This window comes from Euphorbia lathyris, chromosome 5 (genome assembly GCF_963576675.1).
Source record: "Euphorbia lathyris chromosome 5, ddEupLath1.1, whole genome shotgun sequence".
NCBI lineage: Eukaryota > Viridiplantae > Streptophyta > Magnoliopsida > Malpighiales > Euphorbiaceae > Euphorbia > Euphorbia lathyris.
The window spans coordinates 69,133,404-69,151,268 of record NC_088914.1 but is presented as its reverse complement, the minus strand read 5'-3'; the positions used below and the strand labels follow the sequence as shown (position 1 = coordinate 69,151,268).

At 32.3% G+C, this 17,865-nt stretch overlaps 2 protein-coding genes and 1 pseudogene across 5 annotated transcripts; 2 read left to right on the top strand and 1 right to left on the bottom strand.

Annotated features, from left to right (window-relative positions):
* The first annotated feature begins 1,191 nt into the window (after positions 1-1,191).
* Positions 1,192-3,311, top strand: LOC136229862 (BTB/POZ domain-containing protein At3g49900-like). The gene is made up of 4 exons (XM_066018738.1): positions 1,192-1,336; positions 1,416-1,485; positions 1,713-2,222; positions 2,817-3,311. Exons 1-4 carry the CDS (start codon positions 1,218-1,220, stop codon positions 3,309-3,311), a joined length of 1,194 nt encoding a protein of 397 aa, XP_065874810.1. The 5' UTR covers positions 1,192-1,217.
* A 3,503-nt stretch (positions 3,312-6,814) lies between these two features.
* Positions 6,815-8,580, bottom strand: LOC136228752 (glucose-6-phosphate 1-dehydrogenase, chloroplastic-like). 4 transcript variants are annotated; one of them, XM_066017222.1, is made up of 5 exons: positions 8,264-8,562; positions 8,074-8,167; positions 7,488-7,688; positions 7,269-7,401; positions 6,815-7,059 (listed from the first exon to the last, which is right to left on the bottom strand). In XM_066017222.1, exons 3-5 carry the CDS (start codon positions 7,625-7,627, stop codon positions 6,856-6,858), a joined length of 477 nt encoding a protein of 158 aa, XP_065873294.1. In that variant the 5' UTR covers positions 7,628-7,688; positions 8,074-8,167; positions 8,264-8,562; the 3' UTR covers positions 6,815-6,855. The 4 variants fall into 4 exon arrangements, 3 of the variants coding, with proteins under 3 accessions (XP_065873294.1, XP_065873293.1, XP_065873291.1); XM_066017221.1 differs by having other exon boundaries at positions 8,024-8,563; XM_066017219.1 differs by having other exon boundaries at positions 7,488-8,178; positions 8,264-8,563.
* Positions 8,581-13,424: 4,844 nt separating this feature from the next.
* LOC136229861 (BTB/POZ domain-containing protein At3g49900-like) lies at positions 13,425-15,463 on the top strand (annotated as a pseudogene).
* The last annotated feature ends 2,402 nt before the right edge of the window (positions 15,464-17,865 follow it).

Genomic DNA, 17,865 nt, shown 5'->3' with positions numbered 1-17,865 from the left:
TTAAGGATCGGGTCCGGACGAGGGAAGTCGGAGGAGAAACCAAGCACGGACAATCAAGTGAGTAAAGAGGCCAATAATAGTCTCACGCACTGCTTGACTTAATCCCACGCTCCGCGTGGAGTATGAGTGATCCATGTGGAGTAAAAAGCCTTTACAACTATGCACTCCCTAATTACAATCCATGTCACTTAATATTTACAACCATGCCACCTCTTTACTATTACCTCAATCTATCCTTATCTTTACCCTTTTAATTAATTATGTAATTTTCCCTTTATTGTAATTTGTCAACTAGGTTTTGAGGTGATATAAATTCATCTCTTTCTCTTTGTAATGTTTAACTTTTATCAAATCAAATTATATCTTCTTCTTCTTGAGGTTTTTGTTAAGGTTTGAAACCTTTAACAATGGAGGATCTTTGATTTCCTTACGATTTAGCTGTAAAACTTCAGGACTAACTTTTTCTAGTTTAGTTAAAGAAGAACCTCTTTATTAGTGTATGATTAAAACTAATCCGAAATAATCTACATCATATTTCATAATCTATGTCATATGGACTTTGGATTTTTTGAATAGTTACGTTATATCTAGGTTGAAAAATGGGAAATAGAGGATAAATTAACACCAAAGTTCACATTTTTCCATAATAAACAAATTCTCTATAAGAAAATCTATCTCTATATCTATTTAAAAGCTTAATTTAAAAAATTCTTTCTAAGAGTGACACATTAGCAAATGTTAATATATAAAAAAAAAACTAAAAATCATGTTTTTTTTTGTAATCTATTAACAATATATAAAAATTGAATAGTGGTTACCAGAGAAATAAATCTCATTAATTTAATTAAATGAAATTAACGTTAATTATTAATTTGTAAACGTTTTAGCGGTTCCATTGATTTTAATTAATGTGAATTAAACAACATTCCAACAATCTACTATAAGAGTGATTTGGCCAATTCCAAACACATTGATAGTTTCATCTATCTGAATTCTTTTTATCACTGTCAAATTTTGTTAAGTTCTCACAACTTCTGTTTCAATTTGTTTATCCTATTTCTTGATTCTTTTTGTGATAATTCGGTATCCACGATTAGAGTTTGACTTTGGTTTCTGTTGTATCCTAATCTGTCTTAAGAATTTGATTTTATCAAGCCTCATAAACTTCTTCTTCGGTTTGTACCGTTGATCTAAAGGTTTATTAGATTCATCGAAAAATGAGAAAAGAAGATTTGGTGGTTGGTGATACTATCTATGAAGAAGATGATTCAGAATATTCTTCATCTCCTTCTCTTTCCTCTCCTCCGATATCCCTTCATTCCACGGCCTCCTCATGGTATATATATATTTTTTTTCTTTCATATAATTAAATAATTGTTTCTATTTTTTAATTATATAATGTTATGTATTTGAAGGTCACTCTTTACAGGACAAGAGGTAGACGTATTCATATATGTTCAAGGAAAATGCTTCCATCTGCATAAGGTCAGTTCATCCTCAATTGATTTCGTGTATAAAAACTTTAATTTTTTTTTAGAAAAAGACACCTAAAATATTTTAATTTAATCATTGATTGGTCAAATACAGTATATCTCCTAAATTTGTGTGTAACAACTTGTATTTCCTTTGCATAATTTAAAAAAAAAAAAAAAAACCTTGCAATTTCCTTATCAAAGGTAGGTAATTTTCTTCTTTTACTTTCTTTTTTGCAGGACGTCTTAACAACGAAGAGTTCATATTTGAAACGTCAATTAAGGGCACTCTCCAGAATAACGCTTCCGTTAAATATAACAGCCGAAACATTCACTCTCGTCGCAAACTTCTGTTACGGCATTGATTTTGCCCTATCACCATTCAATGTAGTGGCGCTGAGGACGGCTGCGGAGTTGCTTGGGATGACGGAGACAAAAAGTAAGGCGGGAGAGAATTTAAAACAGATAACAGAGACCTACTTCAGGCGAGTGATCGCCGGTAGCCTGGAGGTGAAGCAAATAGTTGTGCGTTCGTGTTTGCGGTTGCTTCCGGAGGCTGAGACGACCGCGTTTCTGTTGAGTAGATGCATTGAGGCATTGGATTGGGTCGGCCATGATGAAGAGATGGACGGAATTGTGGACGATGTTTTGAATTTGGACGCGGAGGAATTTGAAATCGTGGCTGATGCTATGAATTGCAGGTTCACTAGCCACGACTTGCTGTACAGGATGGTCGATCTTTACATTCAGGTAATTTATTCTTTACGTGTGTTTTTGTTGTAACCGTGTTAATAACACATTAACTGAGTGTTTGTTAGGGGATAAAGACACCGGGATAGAATAAAAATATTGAGACAACTTATTTCATATTTGTTTTAGAGATAGATTATTTGTTTTAGAGATAGATTAGGGAAATAAAAGTCTGGATATGAGTTTATCTTATCCCTCAAATCATATTTCTTATGGTACAAGGAGGTGGGATAACTCCTGCAATTTTAATAGGATGAAAAAGTTTATCTTGTCCCTCAAATTAATGTTATGCAGTTTAAATAAAATTAAAATAGTAAAATGTATTATTTTATCCATATCCCTATCCAACATACCAAATATTGAATAATAATTCTTATCTTTATCCCTATTTCTATCCAAATAGAATACCAAACACCCTCTAAATATCTTAGATATAATTGGTGTTTGGAATATACAACAGAGAGTTAAATTTTCAGAAACGTTTAGGTTAAATTTGGACCATTCCATACATTAATCCTAAATTCTGCACTTCCAAATATTGAATTCAAGTTTGGATTTACTTTTGTTTAACTTATGATTTTCATTTTTTTGCAGCAACATAAGGGGAAGATAGGAGAGGAACAGAAGATGGAGATATGTAATTTCATAGACTTTGAAAAGCTATCCCCTCACCTCCTCCTACACGTAGTCCAAAACCCCAAGCTTCCACTAAGATTCATAGTCCGAGTAATGTTAAACGAGCAGCAAAAGAGCCGCCGGAAACTAGTCGCCGCCACAACCTCCGATCCCGATAATACTGCAACAACTGTAAACTCAATTCTTCACAGGGATGCAGCATCTAAACTGAAGGAAGAAATGAGCTCCACCGGTTCACGGATCCAATACCTAGAACATGAGTTAGACAAAATGAAGAAGCTTTCAGAAGAGATTAGAAAGGAAAAAAGCATTATGAGAGAAGATGGTAAGATTGAAAAAGGGGAAAGAGGAATTTCAAAGCGTGCACATGAGAATAGGGCTAATAGGGCTAAGAAGAGTATTAGAATGAGATTGATTAGTAAACTTAAAAGTGCATTATGCTTTTCTAAATAACAATCTAAGACAGAGTATGAACATTTTAGTTTGGGTTGGTTTTAGATTTCTAACTGGATTTAACTTTGTATTTTATTTGTTTTCATTTGAATGAGGAGCTATTATCAGTTGAATAAACATCATTAATTAGTAATGTTATATTTGCATCCTGCTGTGCTTTGCCCGTTAGCAAATTTTGTCCTTTGAGTCTGATCTATTTCAATTGTTGAAATTTCACCCAGTTTAGACGAATTAACAAAATTTTATTGATAAGTGACTATATTTTGATACTTGAACCTAATAGATTTCAGTTTCGGATTTGTTTTTTTTTTTAATTAATAATTTCCATATAAAAAAACTTTTGTGGGGAAAAAAAACTTTAAGAAATGTCACATATCAAGAGATGTCAAAATATCACCACGTGTGAGGAGAATAACGGTTCTATCAAGTCTTCTGGATTATGTTTGTTCTTATTCAAAAGATTGCATTATGATGTAGAGAAAAATGAAACATTTTGAGAATCAAGACTCATTTGTTTGAATTATACTTGTCAAAAATTGCGTTTGTAAGTTAGCATTTTTTAGAAGATTTGGATGTGTTTCGTTTGTAAGTTCTAGATTTTTTCTACCCATTGCAATTTTTGACAAGAATAATTTGAGTGTGAGTATTAAGAATGCACTACGACTGTAATTTGCATTCTATTTGGGTTTGACTTTTAGGTAATTTTTTAGTGATTTTTTTATATATTAACAGATGGATTAAGGATAATAAATGGAGAGATGGACTGTACTACATGGCTGATGCCACAGGCATGGAGAGGATTACTTATATTTGGGGAGAAGATGCTCAAGTTTTCAAGATTGAAAGATGGCTCAACAATGGGCTTTTCCAATCTCAATCCCCTTTTAAATTCGTAGCATTTCATACGATCTATTTCTTTTTTCATATTCTCTCTCATACTTAGTTTTTGGAAAAAAGTCAATTTTATCCATAAAATTATTAGAAAAAAAAATTAATTTTACCTTTATCATACAAAACGACTCAATTTTACATCCATAATATAAATTCTTACTCAATTTTACCCTTCTTTCAAAGAATTATGTCAGTAGTATTATCGCTGTTTACTTTAAAAATGGTAAAATTGAACTGTATTTTTTAGAAAAAAATACAATAAAAATCTATTTAGTTTCATGGATTTGAAAATATAAGAATATGATTTTTTTTTTTTTGAAAAAATATGATATTTTATTATTGTTAAAGAAAGCATGTGTTTTACACCGTTAGTGATAAAAAAAATGTAAGAAATTTGACAAATGGATATTAGTGGATAAGATCCATCGTATACATCTAACTTCAAGCCAATTTTGGTAGTGACTTAAAGTTAAATTATTTAAGTATGTAACTCTTTACCAATTACATCTTCGGCATGTTTGGTATTCTATTGAGATAGGGATAAGAATAAAGGTTGTGATATGGATAAGGATAAATGGTTGGGATAAGGATTAAAATATGATGGTTGAGAATTATTAATTTGAGGGATAAGATTAAGTCATCACATAACATTAATTTGAGGGATAAGATTAACTTTTTCATCCTATTAAAATCGCAGAAATTAACCCCACCTCCTTATACCACCTCCGTCTTGGGTATAGGATTTGAGGGATAAGAGGCTTATCCCTCATCTGTCTCACTCTTCTATCTCCCAAACAAATACGGGATAACTTATCTCGTGTTTTTTTTATCCCTATCTCATTTCCTATATCCCTTATAACAAACATCCCGCTTATGTAACTCGTAGCCTATGAGATTATGACATCACATTGTCTTGATATGTTACTTAATCACATCTATGCTTTTAGACCCAAAACCCGTTTTGATAGCCTAACCTTAATGTTACATTTTAAACATACGGGTACAACCATTACCTATCTTTTCTTAATAGGATAACCTAATGTACCTTTACTTTGACAAGACTACAAATTAGTGATTGAAGTCTTGACAAGTGTTAAAAAATGGATGACATGTAAACTCAAAAGTTATGTGAGAACTTAATTCTCTATAATGTTTATTCAATTAATAATATAGGTTATTATTCCATCAAAAAATATATATATATATATAGGTTATTATTGAAACGCTTTATACATGACATTATATGCTGGTATTCTTTTCATGAAATTTCATTCTAAAAAATAAGCATGAAATAAACGTTTCATAGCATGGCTCTAAATCTAATTTGATTTTCATATGATTCATGAAGATTAAAGGTCAATTTTATATGGATCTCCATTTTCATGGTTTGCGCTTCACACCTTATGACTTAATCATCCATCTTATTTGATTGTCTTTTTGTCTCCATTACAATAGAATTAAACTATTTGTACTTTTTCTGTTCTTTAATTTAGTAAAATTATTATTTTATTCATCAGTTCTATTCTTCAATTAATTAATGGTGAATTCAAAGATATTTTTTTTTAGAATTAGATTATAAAAATTATCATGACAATTTTACTCATACAATCAAAATATTTGAATTTGACAATATTGATAATTATATTATATAGAAAATATGATTATGCAATAGTGAAGTATTAAATGTATTATCCATCTACGATAAACATGAAATAATTATTTTGAAAATGGTCATTAACCAGTTACTAACCAATGAGTTACTGACTAAATGAATTCCGTCATGAAATTCAGTCAGTAACCACCTTTAGAGACTAAATTGCGACTGAATTTTTGATCTCTAATTATTGATTTTCTCCACTAGTACAGAAATGCTTACTTGTGTCGCACTTTTTCATGTTGTTGTGTCGCACTTTTGTGCGACACAACAGGGGTACGACACAAGAACTTTGCATCGCTCTTGAGAGCGACACAAGCTACTCATTTGTTGTGTCGCACTTGTTAAACGCGCGATACAATAAAGCGATAACTCTTGTGACGCGCTCCAAGGGTGCGCGACACAAGCTCCCTGATTAATCTGGTACACTTTGTATCGCTCCTTCCTCACGCATGACGCAAAATATTGATATTTTTTAAAAAAATATATATTTTTTTTGGATTGAATGGAGCTCTAATATTGAACTATAATCAAACATAAATATTACCAGTAATTACACGTACATTGTATTAACAATCATGGCTAGCTAGTATTTTTACTTTATTAGTCTCTTTTATATTCTTTGAAAATTATTTAACAGTAATTACACTCATAAGGGATAAGGTAACAAACTAGGCCTATGGTTTTTGTAGAAATAAATTTAGAACCATGTACAAAATAGTATCAATATAGGCTTAACGTTTAAAAAAGTATCAATCTAGGGCTCAAGAACGGATTGGACACGTCATTCTTATTACTCCGTTAAGTTTTGACTTTCCCTCCACGTATAATTGACAAAACTTAACAGAGTAATATCAACATCGTGTCTCGTTCCGTTATCGAGGTCTAAATTGATACCTCTTTTAAACGTTAAACCTATATGAAATGGAGAATTTTCATATACATATGTATAATTGGGTAGCTTGAAAATATACCAAATAGTTTGCATGGAATTTCGATCTAATAATACATTAATGTGAATGCTATAGATTCTAATATGATAATGCAATTAGATTCTAATTCACAGCTCATGTAGCATGCATTTGAATTGCTAAAATATACAATACCATAAATATTTCCACCTAAAAAATAGAGCGGAACAACACCTAAAATATTTCCACATTCCTCCTTAGCAACAATGTGGCTGGGCATCCACATTGTTTCCTGGAATAAGAGCAAATAAAAAATGGGACATTAGTACAATTTTCAAGCACCTTGCATAATTTACAAACTTTAATAACCAGAGAAATAAATTGTTTAGCCCAATAATAAATAAATAATATTTATTTAATTTGTAAGATGAAAAATTTAGAGCATATGCTAACATCTCCCCATCCAACGTTGTGTTTTGCAGCAAGATAATGAGAACCAACCTTCTTTTTCAATGGTGTAAATAGTGACCATGCTGCATCTAGCTCATCACTTCTAATAAACAAACTTCTTTCTCCTTCTATTACATCTAGTAGCAGACTCTCATATGCATCTACTACTTTTTTTTTCCTATACCTTCATTATTCAAACATAATAAACAACTTAATAAGATCATTACAATGAAGTTGAACAATATTCAATCATCTTTTCCATTAACTTACGTTGCTCGGTATAACAAATTCAGGTCACTGCAATCTAATCTCATTCCAAGACCAGGAACTTTGTTGTTGATCTTCAAATATATATCTTCATCAGGATGTACACGAAGCACAAGCTCGTTTATCGCCTTATATAGATCCATACCAAAGCTCCGTTTGTATAAATTACCTGGCACATGTCTGAATTGCACTCTTATCTCTGCTCTGGATTTCCATCACAACATCTTCAAGTCATTCGATTATTTATTTATGGAGAAAAAAGAGTGACAGTCCACCCTAAACTGTAATTTGAAAAAACTAGCAACTACAAAAAGAAACCTCCAGTTCATTGAGGCATATCGTCAAACATGTAATTGTAGAAAAAAGAAACACAACATGATCTCAACATTCTTGGTAAAAGAGCATAATCAAAGTAGGCTTAATCTAGGTCAAATCAAATACACAGCAGAAGGTAGACATATATAATTCAGCTAAATCAAAAGCAGGAAAGAAGAGTAAAGTTGAATTTGAAAATAGTAATAAGAAAAGGTTAAACGCACAAAATCAAGGAGACTGGATAAGGAAATAGCTATGTAATTGGTGGGACAACCTCCTTTCACTGCGCAGCTAGCCATTTGCTCCTGCACTTAGTCTTTGCCTTTGGATATGTGAATGCTATGCGAGTTCATTTTCTTCTTTTTTGACTGAAACAGAACTTAGTTCCGATTTAAGGAAAATCAAAACAAGATAACAAATCAAAATAAGAAAGAGAGAGAAAGAGAGGTGTTCCAGCAAATTACCGTCTCTATTTTCAACTCCGGAGCTTCCGAGGCTTAGATCGACACTCTCTAAGAATTCGCGTTTGATCCTAGTCGTTTTCATTCCGATCTCAGATGAAACTCGAGTCTCGAGGAAATGCTTCGGTGAGCTATGAGTCAGATTCAGGTCGCGGTGACATGAGATATTGAAGCCGAAAAGGAGAACGAAGTAATCAAAGATGGAAAACGAAGCCATGGAAGGGTTTCTTTCTTCTGAGAAGGAGAAAAAGAAGATGGGAGGCGGCACAGATGACAACCCTTAACCCTAAAATCCAAATTTATTCTTAACTTTTTATTATTTATAAATTCACCCCAATTAATTACAAAATACCCCAATTATATATGCACAATGGCTCAGATTGGTAAGATATTAGCTAATGTTTTGACAGGTTAGAGATTCGAACCTCCGTATTTATATTTTAGTTCATTTTATTTTTAATTAAGTCCGATCCTCCATTTTTACACTTTAAGTATATATTTTTCAGTTTATTTTATTTTTAATTAATTTATATTGAATGAGTTTTTAAGTTTATATATATATATATACAACATATTTAATTTTCATCATTTTTGTAATTTTTTAGTTTTTTAAGAAATATATAGAAACTAAGAAAAAATACGAAGAAAAAATATTTATATTCAAATAGTAGTTCGTATTAGTTGTGTCGTACTTTAGAAAGGAGCGACACAAAGATAACACACTACTTGTGTCGCTTTTATAAAGCGTGTCACAAAAATAAAACACTTCTTGTGTCGTTTTAGTAAAAGCGCGTCACAAGCTTACTCTTGTGTCGCACTGAAAGACAGGCGATACAAGAAGTAACTCATTTGTGACGCACGCTCTTCAAGCGTGACACAAGTGATGACACAGAATACTTAGTCGTGTCGCGTTTAAAGAACGCGCGACACTAGTTGCTCTGTTGTGTCGCATTCTCTTCGGACGCGACATAAGAGGTGCGACACAAGTGAGCATTTCTGTACTAGTGCTCCTTAAAAAAACTATGTAGTGTAAAAATATACTTAATTTATTTAAAAACAAAATTAATGTGAATAATTATATATATTGCGTAATGCTATAAAATTTATCTAATTGTTCATTATTCTTTAAACAATAATAACAAAATTCCATAATTTGTGCATCATATGGACTTTTGATTAGTTACTAGGGATGTAAATGGCACGGGTAAATCCTCGCCCCGTTTTATTATGGGATGGGGACAGGGACTAATATGTGTCCGTTAGCAGGGACAAGACGGGGATGGGAAAGGGTATCCCCGCCCCACGGGGATCCCCGAACCCGCCCTGTATTGTGCCCCGTAGGGATTCCCGATGGATTACCCGTTTAATCTCCGATAACATATTATTAATCATAGAAGATAAAAAATAAGCATAGAAAAACTTGAACCTATGATTAATCCATTTCAAATGTTTTACCTCTATTTCACTCTATATCTATTTGTTCATCATATTCTCTTATTTTCTTTCTTTTTTTTCTCTATTCTTTTCATTTATTTCTTTTTTCATATATTCTTTTAAACTTTAAATGGGTAAACGGGGATACCCGCAGGATCGGGGATTCTCCGCGGGACGGGGACGATGATGAATTTTGTCTCTTTTTTTTTCGCGGGGCGGATATGAAGATTCCCTGTTTAGTCGGGGAACGGGGATGAGAATTCCAATCCCCGCCCCGTTTGACAAGCTTCGTCAAGACATACCATTCGATGTTGGTAGGGCCTTCGATATTGGTGGAGATTGGGAGATAAGTACCACGGAAGATGAAGTCCGGGGTGAGGCACTTGTGGAGATATGGGGAAAAGCTCGTGAGGAGAAGGTGATTCCGGCAATATTTGGAGTGGACTCCTTGAATTCATCTCGAACAACACCTTGGTTCGATTTGAGGGCTTGGGTCCGTTCACAACGAACACGTCTCATCAATATGTGGCAAGCAACTTGGGGTCAAGTTCTTTTTAAGAGAGAGTGTATGATGGGGGGCATCTCCTTCTGGGATCGGGTCCGTACGAAGGAAGTCGGAGGAAGAACCAAACACGAGCAACAAGCGAGTAAGGAGGCCAAGACAGTGCCACACAACAGCTCAGGCACGCTCCGCGTAGTTTATAGCACGCTCCGCGTAAAGTTTGGTTTGATCCGGAGAAGAGTTCAGCAGCCAACCTACGCTCCGCGTAGATTTGTGCACGCTCCGCGTAGAATGAGTACTGATCCGGAGAAGAGTTCAACAGCCAACCTACGCTCCGCGTACCTTCACTTTAAGGAACTTGCTCCTTACTCCAGCTTCCTCCTTATTTACAATCCTGCCACTCCTTATTTACACCTTTGCCACTCCCTTATTACAACCCTACCACTCCTTTATTTACATCTATGCCACCATCTTATTATTACCCCATTTTACCCCATAACCTTACTCTTTAATTAATTATGTATGTTAGCCTTTTATTTAATTTTGTTTTAGGGTTTTAGATGATATAAATTCATCTCTTTGTTATTGTAATAATCAACTTTTATCAATACAAAATATATCTTCTTCTTCATTGAAGTTTGTTAAGGTTTGAAACCTTCAATAATGGGGAATCATTGATTTCCTACGGATTTAGTCCGTAAAACCCGAGATTCACTCCTTCTAGTTTAGCTAGATAAGAACATCTTTGTTAGTTTACGATTAAAGGTTAAAAAAAGTAAATAATAAAATAAAAAGTTAAATATCAATAGGTTAAAAAATAAACTTACACAGTTTGGCCATTGATCTATTTATAAAGTTGTTATTTTTCTATATTATTTAGTAATATTTGCTTACTTACCTATAAACTATTTTTCCATACTAAACAAATTCTCTATAAAGAAATCTATATATCTATTTAAAAGCTTAATTTAAAAAATTCTTTCTAAGACACATCAACAAATGTCGATGTATCAAACAATAAAAATAAATATTTTCTTTTTACTAATATATTAACAATATATAAAAGTTGCTATAAAAAAATATAAAAGTTATTTAAAAAAAACAATATATAAACGTTGAATAGTGGTTACTAAAAATAAATAAATTTCATTAATATAATTAAATATAATAAATATTAATTATTAATTTTGTAAAACCGTTTAATGGTTGACACTGATATTCGTGAATTAATTTAGTAAAATTATTTTATAAAATGTATTATCCATCTATACAAAATGTATTACTAAAATAAATATGAAGTATTATATATTTTTTTTGTAATACTATAAAATTTATCTAATTATTTATTATTTCTTAAACAATAATAAAAATATTTCATAGCATGTGTATCATATGGATTTTGGACTTTTAACTAGTTACTTCATATCTTTGTCGAAAAATGGGTAATAGACCATACATTAACATCAAAGTTCACATTTCCCATTGTAAACAAATTCTTTCTAAGAAAATCTATATATCTATTTAAAAGTTTAATTAAAAAAAAAATTCTTTCTAAGACACCTAGCAAATGTATCAAAAAAAAAAATCAATATTTTTTTTTATAATAATCTGTTAACAATATATAAAATTTGAATAGTGGTTACTAGAGAATTAAATCTTATTAATATTATTAAATAAAATTAATGTTAATTATTAATTTTGTAAAACCTTTTAGTAGTTACACTGATATTAATTGTTATTAATGTGAATTAATTCATAAAACTATTTTATAAAATGTATTACTAAAATAAATGTGAAGTATTATATATATAGTGTAATGATATAAAATTTATCTAATTATTCATTATTTTTTAAACAATAATAAAAATATTTTGATGCAGAGCATCTCCCTTGAGGATCCGGTCTGGGTGAGAAAAGTCGGAGGAGAAACCAAGCACGAACAATCAAGTGAGTAAAGAGGCAAAAAACAGTCTCACGCACCGCTTGACTTAATCCCACGCTCCGCGTGGAGTATGAGTGATCCGTGTGGAGTAAAAAGCCTTGGATCAGCCTTGCTCCTTACTCCAGCTTCCTCCTATTTACAACTATACCACTTCCTAATTACAACCCATGTCTCTTAATATTTACAACCATGCCACCCCTTTTCTATTATCTTAATCTACCCTTATCTTTACCCTTTTAATTAATTATGTAATTTTTCCTTTTTTTTGTAATTTGCCAACTAGGTTTTGAGGTGATAAAAATTCATCTCATTCTCTTTGTAATGTTTAACTTTTATCAAATCAAATTATATCTTCTTCTTCTTGAGGTTTTTGTTAAGGTTTGAAACCTTTAATAATGGGGAATATATCTTTGATTTCCTTACGGTTTAGCTACAAAACTTCAGGATTAACTCTTTCTAGTTTAGTTAAAGAAGAACCTCTTTATTAGTCTACGATTAAAACTAACTCGTCCCGAAGTAATCTACATCATATTTCATAGTCTATGTCATATGGACTTTGGATTTTTGAATAGTTACGTTATATCTAGGTTGAAAAATGAAAAATAGAGGATAAATTAACACCAAAGTTCACATTTTTCCATAATAAACAAATTCTCTATAAGAAAATCTATCTATATATATCTATTTAAAAAAATTCTTTCTAAGAATGACACATTAGCAAATTTCAATATATAAAAAAAACTAAAAATCAATGTTTTCTATTTGGTAATTTATTAACAATATATAAAAATTGAATAGTGGTTACTAGAGCATTAAATCTCATTAATTTAATTAAATAAAATTAACGTTAATTATTAATTTTAATTAATGAAATAAAATTAACGTTAATTATTAATTTTATAAAACGTTTTAGTTGTTACATTGATTTTAATTAATGTGAATTAAACAACATTCCAACAATCTACTATAAGAGTGATTTAGCCAATTCCAAATAGATTGATAGTTTCATCTGAATTTTTTTATCACTTCCAAATTTTGTTAAGCTCCGACAACTTCTGTTTCAATTTGTTCGTTCCATTTCTTGGTTCTTTTTGTGATAATTCCACATCCACGACTAGAGTTTGACTTCGGCTTCTATTTTATATATTCTAAGAGACGATTATCGATTGCGACAAAATCTATCTTAAGAATATTGATTTTATCAGGCCTCATAAGCTTTTTCTTTCACTTATCCAATTCATCGAATAACAAAACTGCCATCAATCTCTCTGTAGATTCATTGAAAAATGAGAAAAAAAGATTTGACGGTTGTTGATGATACTATCTATGAAGAAGATGATTCTGAATATTCTTCATCTCCTTCTCTTTCTTCTCCTCCCATATCCCTTCATTCCACGGCCTACTCATGGTATATATTTTATTTCTTTTTTCTTTCGTATAATTAAATAATTGTTTCTATTTTTTTAATTATATAATATTATGTATTTGAAGGTCACTCTTTACTGAACAAGAGGCAGACGTATTCATACATGTTCAAGGAAAATGCTTCCATCTGCATAAGGTCAGTTCTTTCTCAATTGATTCCATGTTTTTAGAGCGTATTAAAATTATTGAGCATCCGTTACCAATTAAGGAAAATTAGAAATTGATAATGCTAATTTTTCTTAAATCAAAGAAAAAAGAGGTAATTTTCTTTTTTTACTTTCTTTTTTGCAGGACGTCTTAACAACTAAGAGTTCATATTTGAAACGTCAATTAAGGGTACTCTCCAAAATAACGCTTCCGTTAAATATAACAGCCGAAACCTTCACACTCTCGTCGCAAACTTCTGTTACGACATTGATTTTGCCCTATCGCCATTCAATGTAGTGGCGCTGAGGACGGCGGCGGAGTTGCTTGGGATGACGGAGACAAAAAGTAAGGCGGGAGAGAATTTAAAACAGATAACAGAGACGTACTTCCGGCGAGTGATGGCCGGTAGCCTGGAGGTGAAGCAAATAGTTGTGCGTTCGTGTTTGCAGTTGCTTCCGGAGGCTGAGACGGCGGCGTTTCTGTTGAGTAGATGCATTGAAGCATTGGATTGGGTCGGCCATGATGAAGAGATGGACGGAATTGTGGACGATGTTTTGAATTTGGACGCGGAGGAATTTGAAATCGTGGCTGATGCTATGAATTGCAGGTTCACTAGCCACGACTTGCTGTACAGGATGGTCGATCTTTACATTCAGGTAATTTATTCTTTACGTGTGTTTTTGTTGTAACCGTGTTAATAACACATTAACGTAGTGTTTGTCAGGGGATAAAGACACGGGGATAGGATAAAAAAATTGAGACAACTTATTTCATATTTGTTTTAGAGATAGATTAGGGAGATAAAAGTCTGGATATGAGTCTTATCCCTCAAATCCTATATCCAAAAGAGAGTGGTATAAGGAGGTGGGATAACTCCCGCAATTTTAATAGGATGAAAAAGTTTATCTTATCCTTCAAATTAATGTTATGCAGTTTAAATAAAATTAAAATAGTAAAATGTATTATTTTATCCATATCCCAATCCAACATACCAAATATTGAATAATAATTCTCGATCTTTATCCCTATCTCTATCCAAATAGAATACCAAACACCCTTTAAATATCTTAGACATAATTGGTGTTTGGAATATACAACAGAGAGTTAAATTTTCAGAAACGTTTGGGTTAAATTTGGACCATTCCATACATTAATCCTAAATTCTGCACTTCCAAATTTGGATTTACTTTTGTTTAACTTATGATTTTCATTTTGTTTTTGTAGCAACATAAGGGGAAGTTAGCAGAAGAACAGAAGATGGAGATATGTAATTTCATCGACAGTGAAAATGGAGATATGTAATTTCATCGACAGTGAAAAGCTATCCCCTCAGCTCCTCCTACACGTAGTCCAAAACCCCAAGCTTCCACTAAAATTCATAGTCAGAGTAATGTTAAACGAGCAGCAAAAGACCCGCCGGAAACTAATCGCAGCCACAACCTCCGATCCCGATAATACTGCAACAACTGTAAACTCAATTCTTCGCAGGGATGCAGCATCTAAACTGAAGGCAGAAATGAGCTCCACGGGTTCACGGATCCAATACCTAGAACATGAGTTAGCCAGAATGAAGAAGCTTTCAGTAGAGATTAGAAAGGAAAAAAGCATTATGAGAGAAGATGCTAAGATTGAAAAAGGGAAAAGAGGAATTTCAAAGGCTGCAGTACATGAGAATAGGGCTAATAGGGCTAAGAAGAGTATTAGAATGAGATTGATTAGTAAACTTAAAAGTGCATTATGCGTTTCTAAATAACAATCTAAGACAGTATGAACATTTTAGTTTAGGTTGGATTTAACTTTGTATTTTCTTTGTTTTCATTTGAATGAGGAGCTATTATTAGTTGAAAAAACATCATTAATTAGTAATGTTATATTTGCAACCTGTTGTGCTTTGCCTGTTAGCAAATTTTGTCCTTTGAGTCTCATCTATTTTCATTTGTTGAAATTTCACCCAGTTTAGACGAATTAACAAAATTTTATTGACAAGTGACTATATTTTGATACTTGAACCTAATAGATTTCAGTTTCGGATTTGTTTTTTTTTTTAATTAATAATTTCCATATAAAAAAACTTTTGTGGGGAAAAAAAACTTTAAGAAATGTCACATATCAAGAGATGTCAAAATATCACCACGTGTGAGGAGAATAACGGTTCTATCAAATCTTCTGGATTATGTTTGTTCTTATTCAAAAGATTGCGTTATGATGTAGAGAAAAATGAAACATTTTGAGAATCAAGACTCATTTGTTTGAATTATACTTGTCAAAAATTGCGTTTGTAAGTTAGCATTTTGTTAGCGATATTTTGCGAATATGCTAATTTCAACCTTGTCACGTGTGGTTAGGGTGCGGGCGTGCCAGAGAAGATTATTTCTCAATTAAAAATGGTTAAATTTATGGAATTTTGCGCGCCAAAAACATGAAATCTAATCGAAGCGATTGGCGAGGGATGCAAGGATTGAAAAAGTCCCTCTTGGGTCTCTAGCGCCGTTATAGAAACTTTGCTAGATGAATCAATTTTATTTAAGCTAACGCGGGTAAATTGAAGTTGTGTAAAATAAAGAAATTAAAGTGCGAAATTGACACGAGATTTGGGAAAATTGGTATTTATTGATATGAATAAGTGTTTGAATACATGTGTTCAAAGTAAGCATTAAAAATGAAATGAATTACAATTGAAAAATCTCTATATTAAACATATAGATAATCAATTGAATTATAATAAACAAATCAATACAAAGAATTGAAATGCGATAAAATAAATTAAAATTCAACAACAAACTCGGAGCCACAATAGCTATCTCGGATTGACGTTGAATTTTGGTGTTGGTGCGAGGTTCTCGGAGAGCTGCAGCCGGTCGGGCCCGTACGGTATGTGCTCTTGGCAATGACTAAACGTGTGGTAGGAAAATGGGGCAGATTTAACCTTTGACTTTGGTGGGCTCGTTTGAGTGCTTAAGAATACGGAATTGGACGAGTAAATAGGCTAAATTTAACTTCGGGAGGTTAGGAACAAACTTCTATAAGGGATCGAAGGCTAAAACGGACTCTAAATGGGCGAAATTGAGTTTTGAAAACAACTGGACGAATCTGGAAAAATCTGGAAATAGACTAGCTAAAAGAATTTGGACCGTAAAGATTGGCTTGTAACTATAGTTTCTGTGCACGGAATTGGGAAAATAAATATACTAGATTGAAATTCAAGATGTCAGGAACAACTTTTTTGAAAATACTTGGACGAATCTGGAAAATTAGTTTGAAAACAGAATTCTAGCTAAGGATTGAGCAAATTAAAGGCTTGGGAATGCTAAATTGAATTGAAAAAACTTGAAAAGAGGCTATTGGAACTTGGATTAAAGCTAAAGGAAGCTAAAAGAAGGAATTAAAACTAAGAACTTGAAGAACAAAAAGAAGAACTTGAAGAACTAAGAACAAAAGGAACTAGAGATTAAGCATTGGAGCTTTGAGAGGGGGTTTTTGTTGTGTTGAGTGTGTTTTATTATGAAGAATGGAGGGTCTATTTATAGTTTTTTGGAGTGGCGTTTTGGTAATTGTTGAGTGGATAAGATCCATCGTATACATCTAACTCCAAGCCAATTTTGGTAGTGACTTAAAGTTAAATTATTTAAGTATGTAACTCTTTACCAATTACATCTTCGGCATGTTTGGTATTCTATTGAGATAGAGATAAGAATAAAGGTTGAGATATGGATAAGGATAAATGGTTGGGATAAGGATTAAAATATGATGGTCGAGAATTATTAATTTGATGGATAAGATTAAGTCCTCACATAACATTAATTTGAGGGATAAGATTAACTTTTTCATCCTATTAAAATCGCAGAAATTAACCCCACCTCTTTATACCACCTCCGTCTTGGGTATAGGATTTGAGGGATAAGAAGCTTATCCCTTATCTGTCTCACTCTTCTATCTCCCAAACAAATACGGGATAACTTATCACGTGTTTTTTATCCCTATCTCATTTCCTATATCCCTTATAACAAACATCCCGCTTATGTAACTCGTAGCCTATGAGATTATGACATCACATTGTCTTGATATGTTACTTAATCACATCTATGCTTTTAGACCCAAAACCGTTTTGATAGCCTAACCTTAATGTTACATTTTAAACATAAGGGTACAACCATT

Coding starts and splice junctions, on each gene's coding strand:
- LOC136228752 (XM_066017221.1), bottom strand. CDS start 7,627: ATGGATCTATATAAGGCGATAAACGAGCTTGTGCTTCGTGTACATCCT. Junction 7,402..7,487: donor AATTTGTTATACCGAGCAAC/GTAAGTTAATGG, acceptor TGAATAATGAAG/GTATAGGAAAAAAAAAGTAG. Junction 7,060..7,268: donor TTACACCATTGAAAAAGAAG/GTTGGTTCTCAT, acceptor CTCTTATTCCAG/GAAACAATGTGGATGCCCAG.
- LOC136229862 (XM_066018738.1), top strand. CDS start 1,218: ATGAGAAAAGAAGATTTGGTGGTTGGTGATACTATCTATGAAGAAGAT. Junction 1,337..1,415: donor CATTCCACGGCCTCCTCATG/GTATATATATAT, acceptor ATGTATTTGAAG/GTCACTCTTTACAGGACAAG. Junction 2,223..2,816: donor TGGTCGATCTTTACATTCAG/GTAATTTATTCT, acceptor ATTTTTTTGCAG/CAACATAAGGGGAAGATAGG.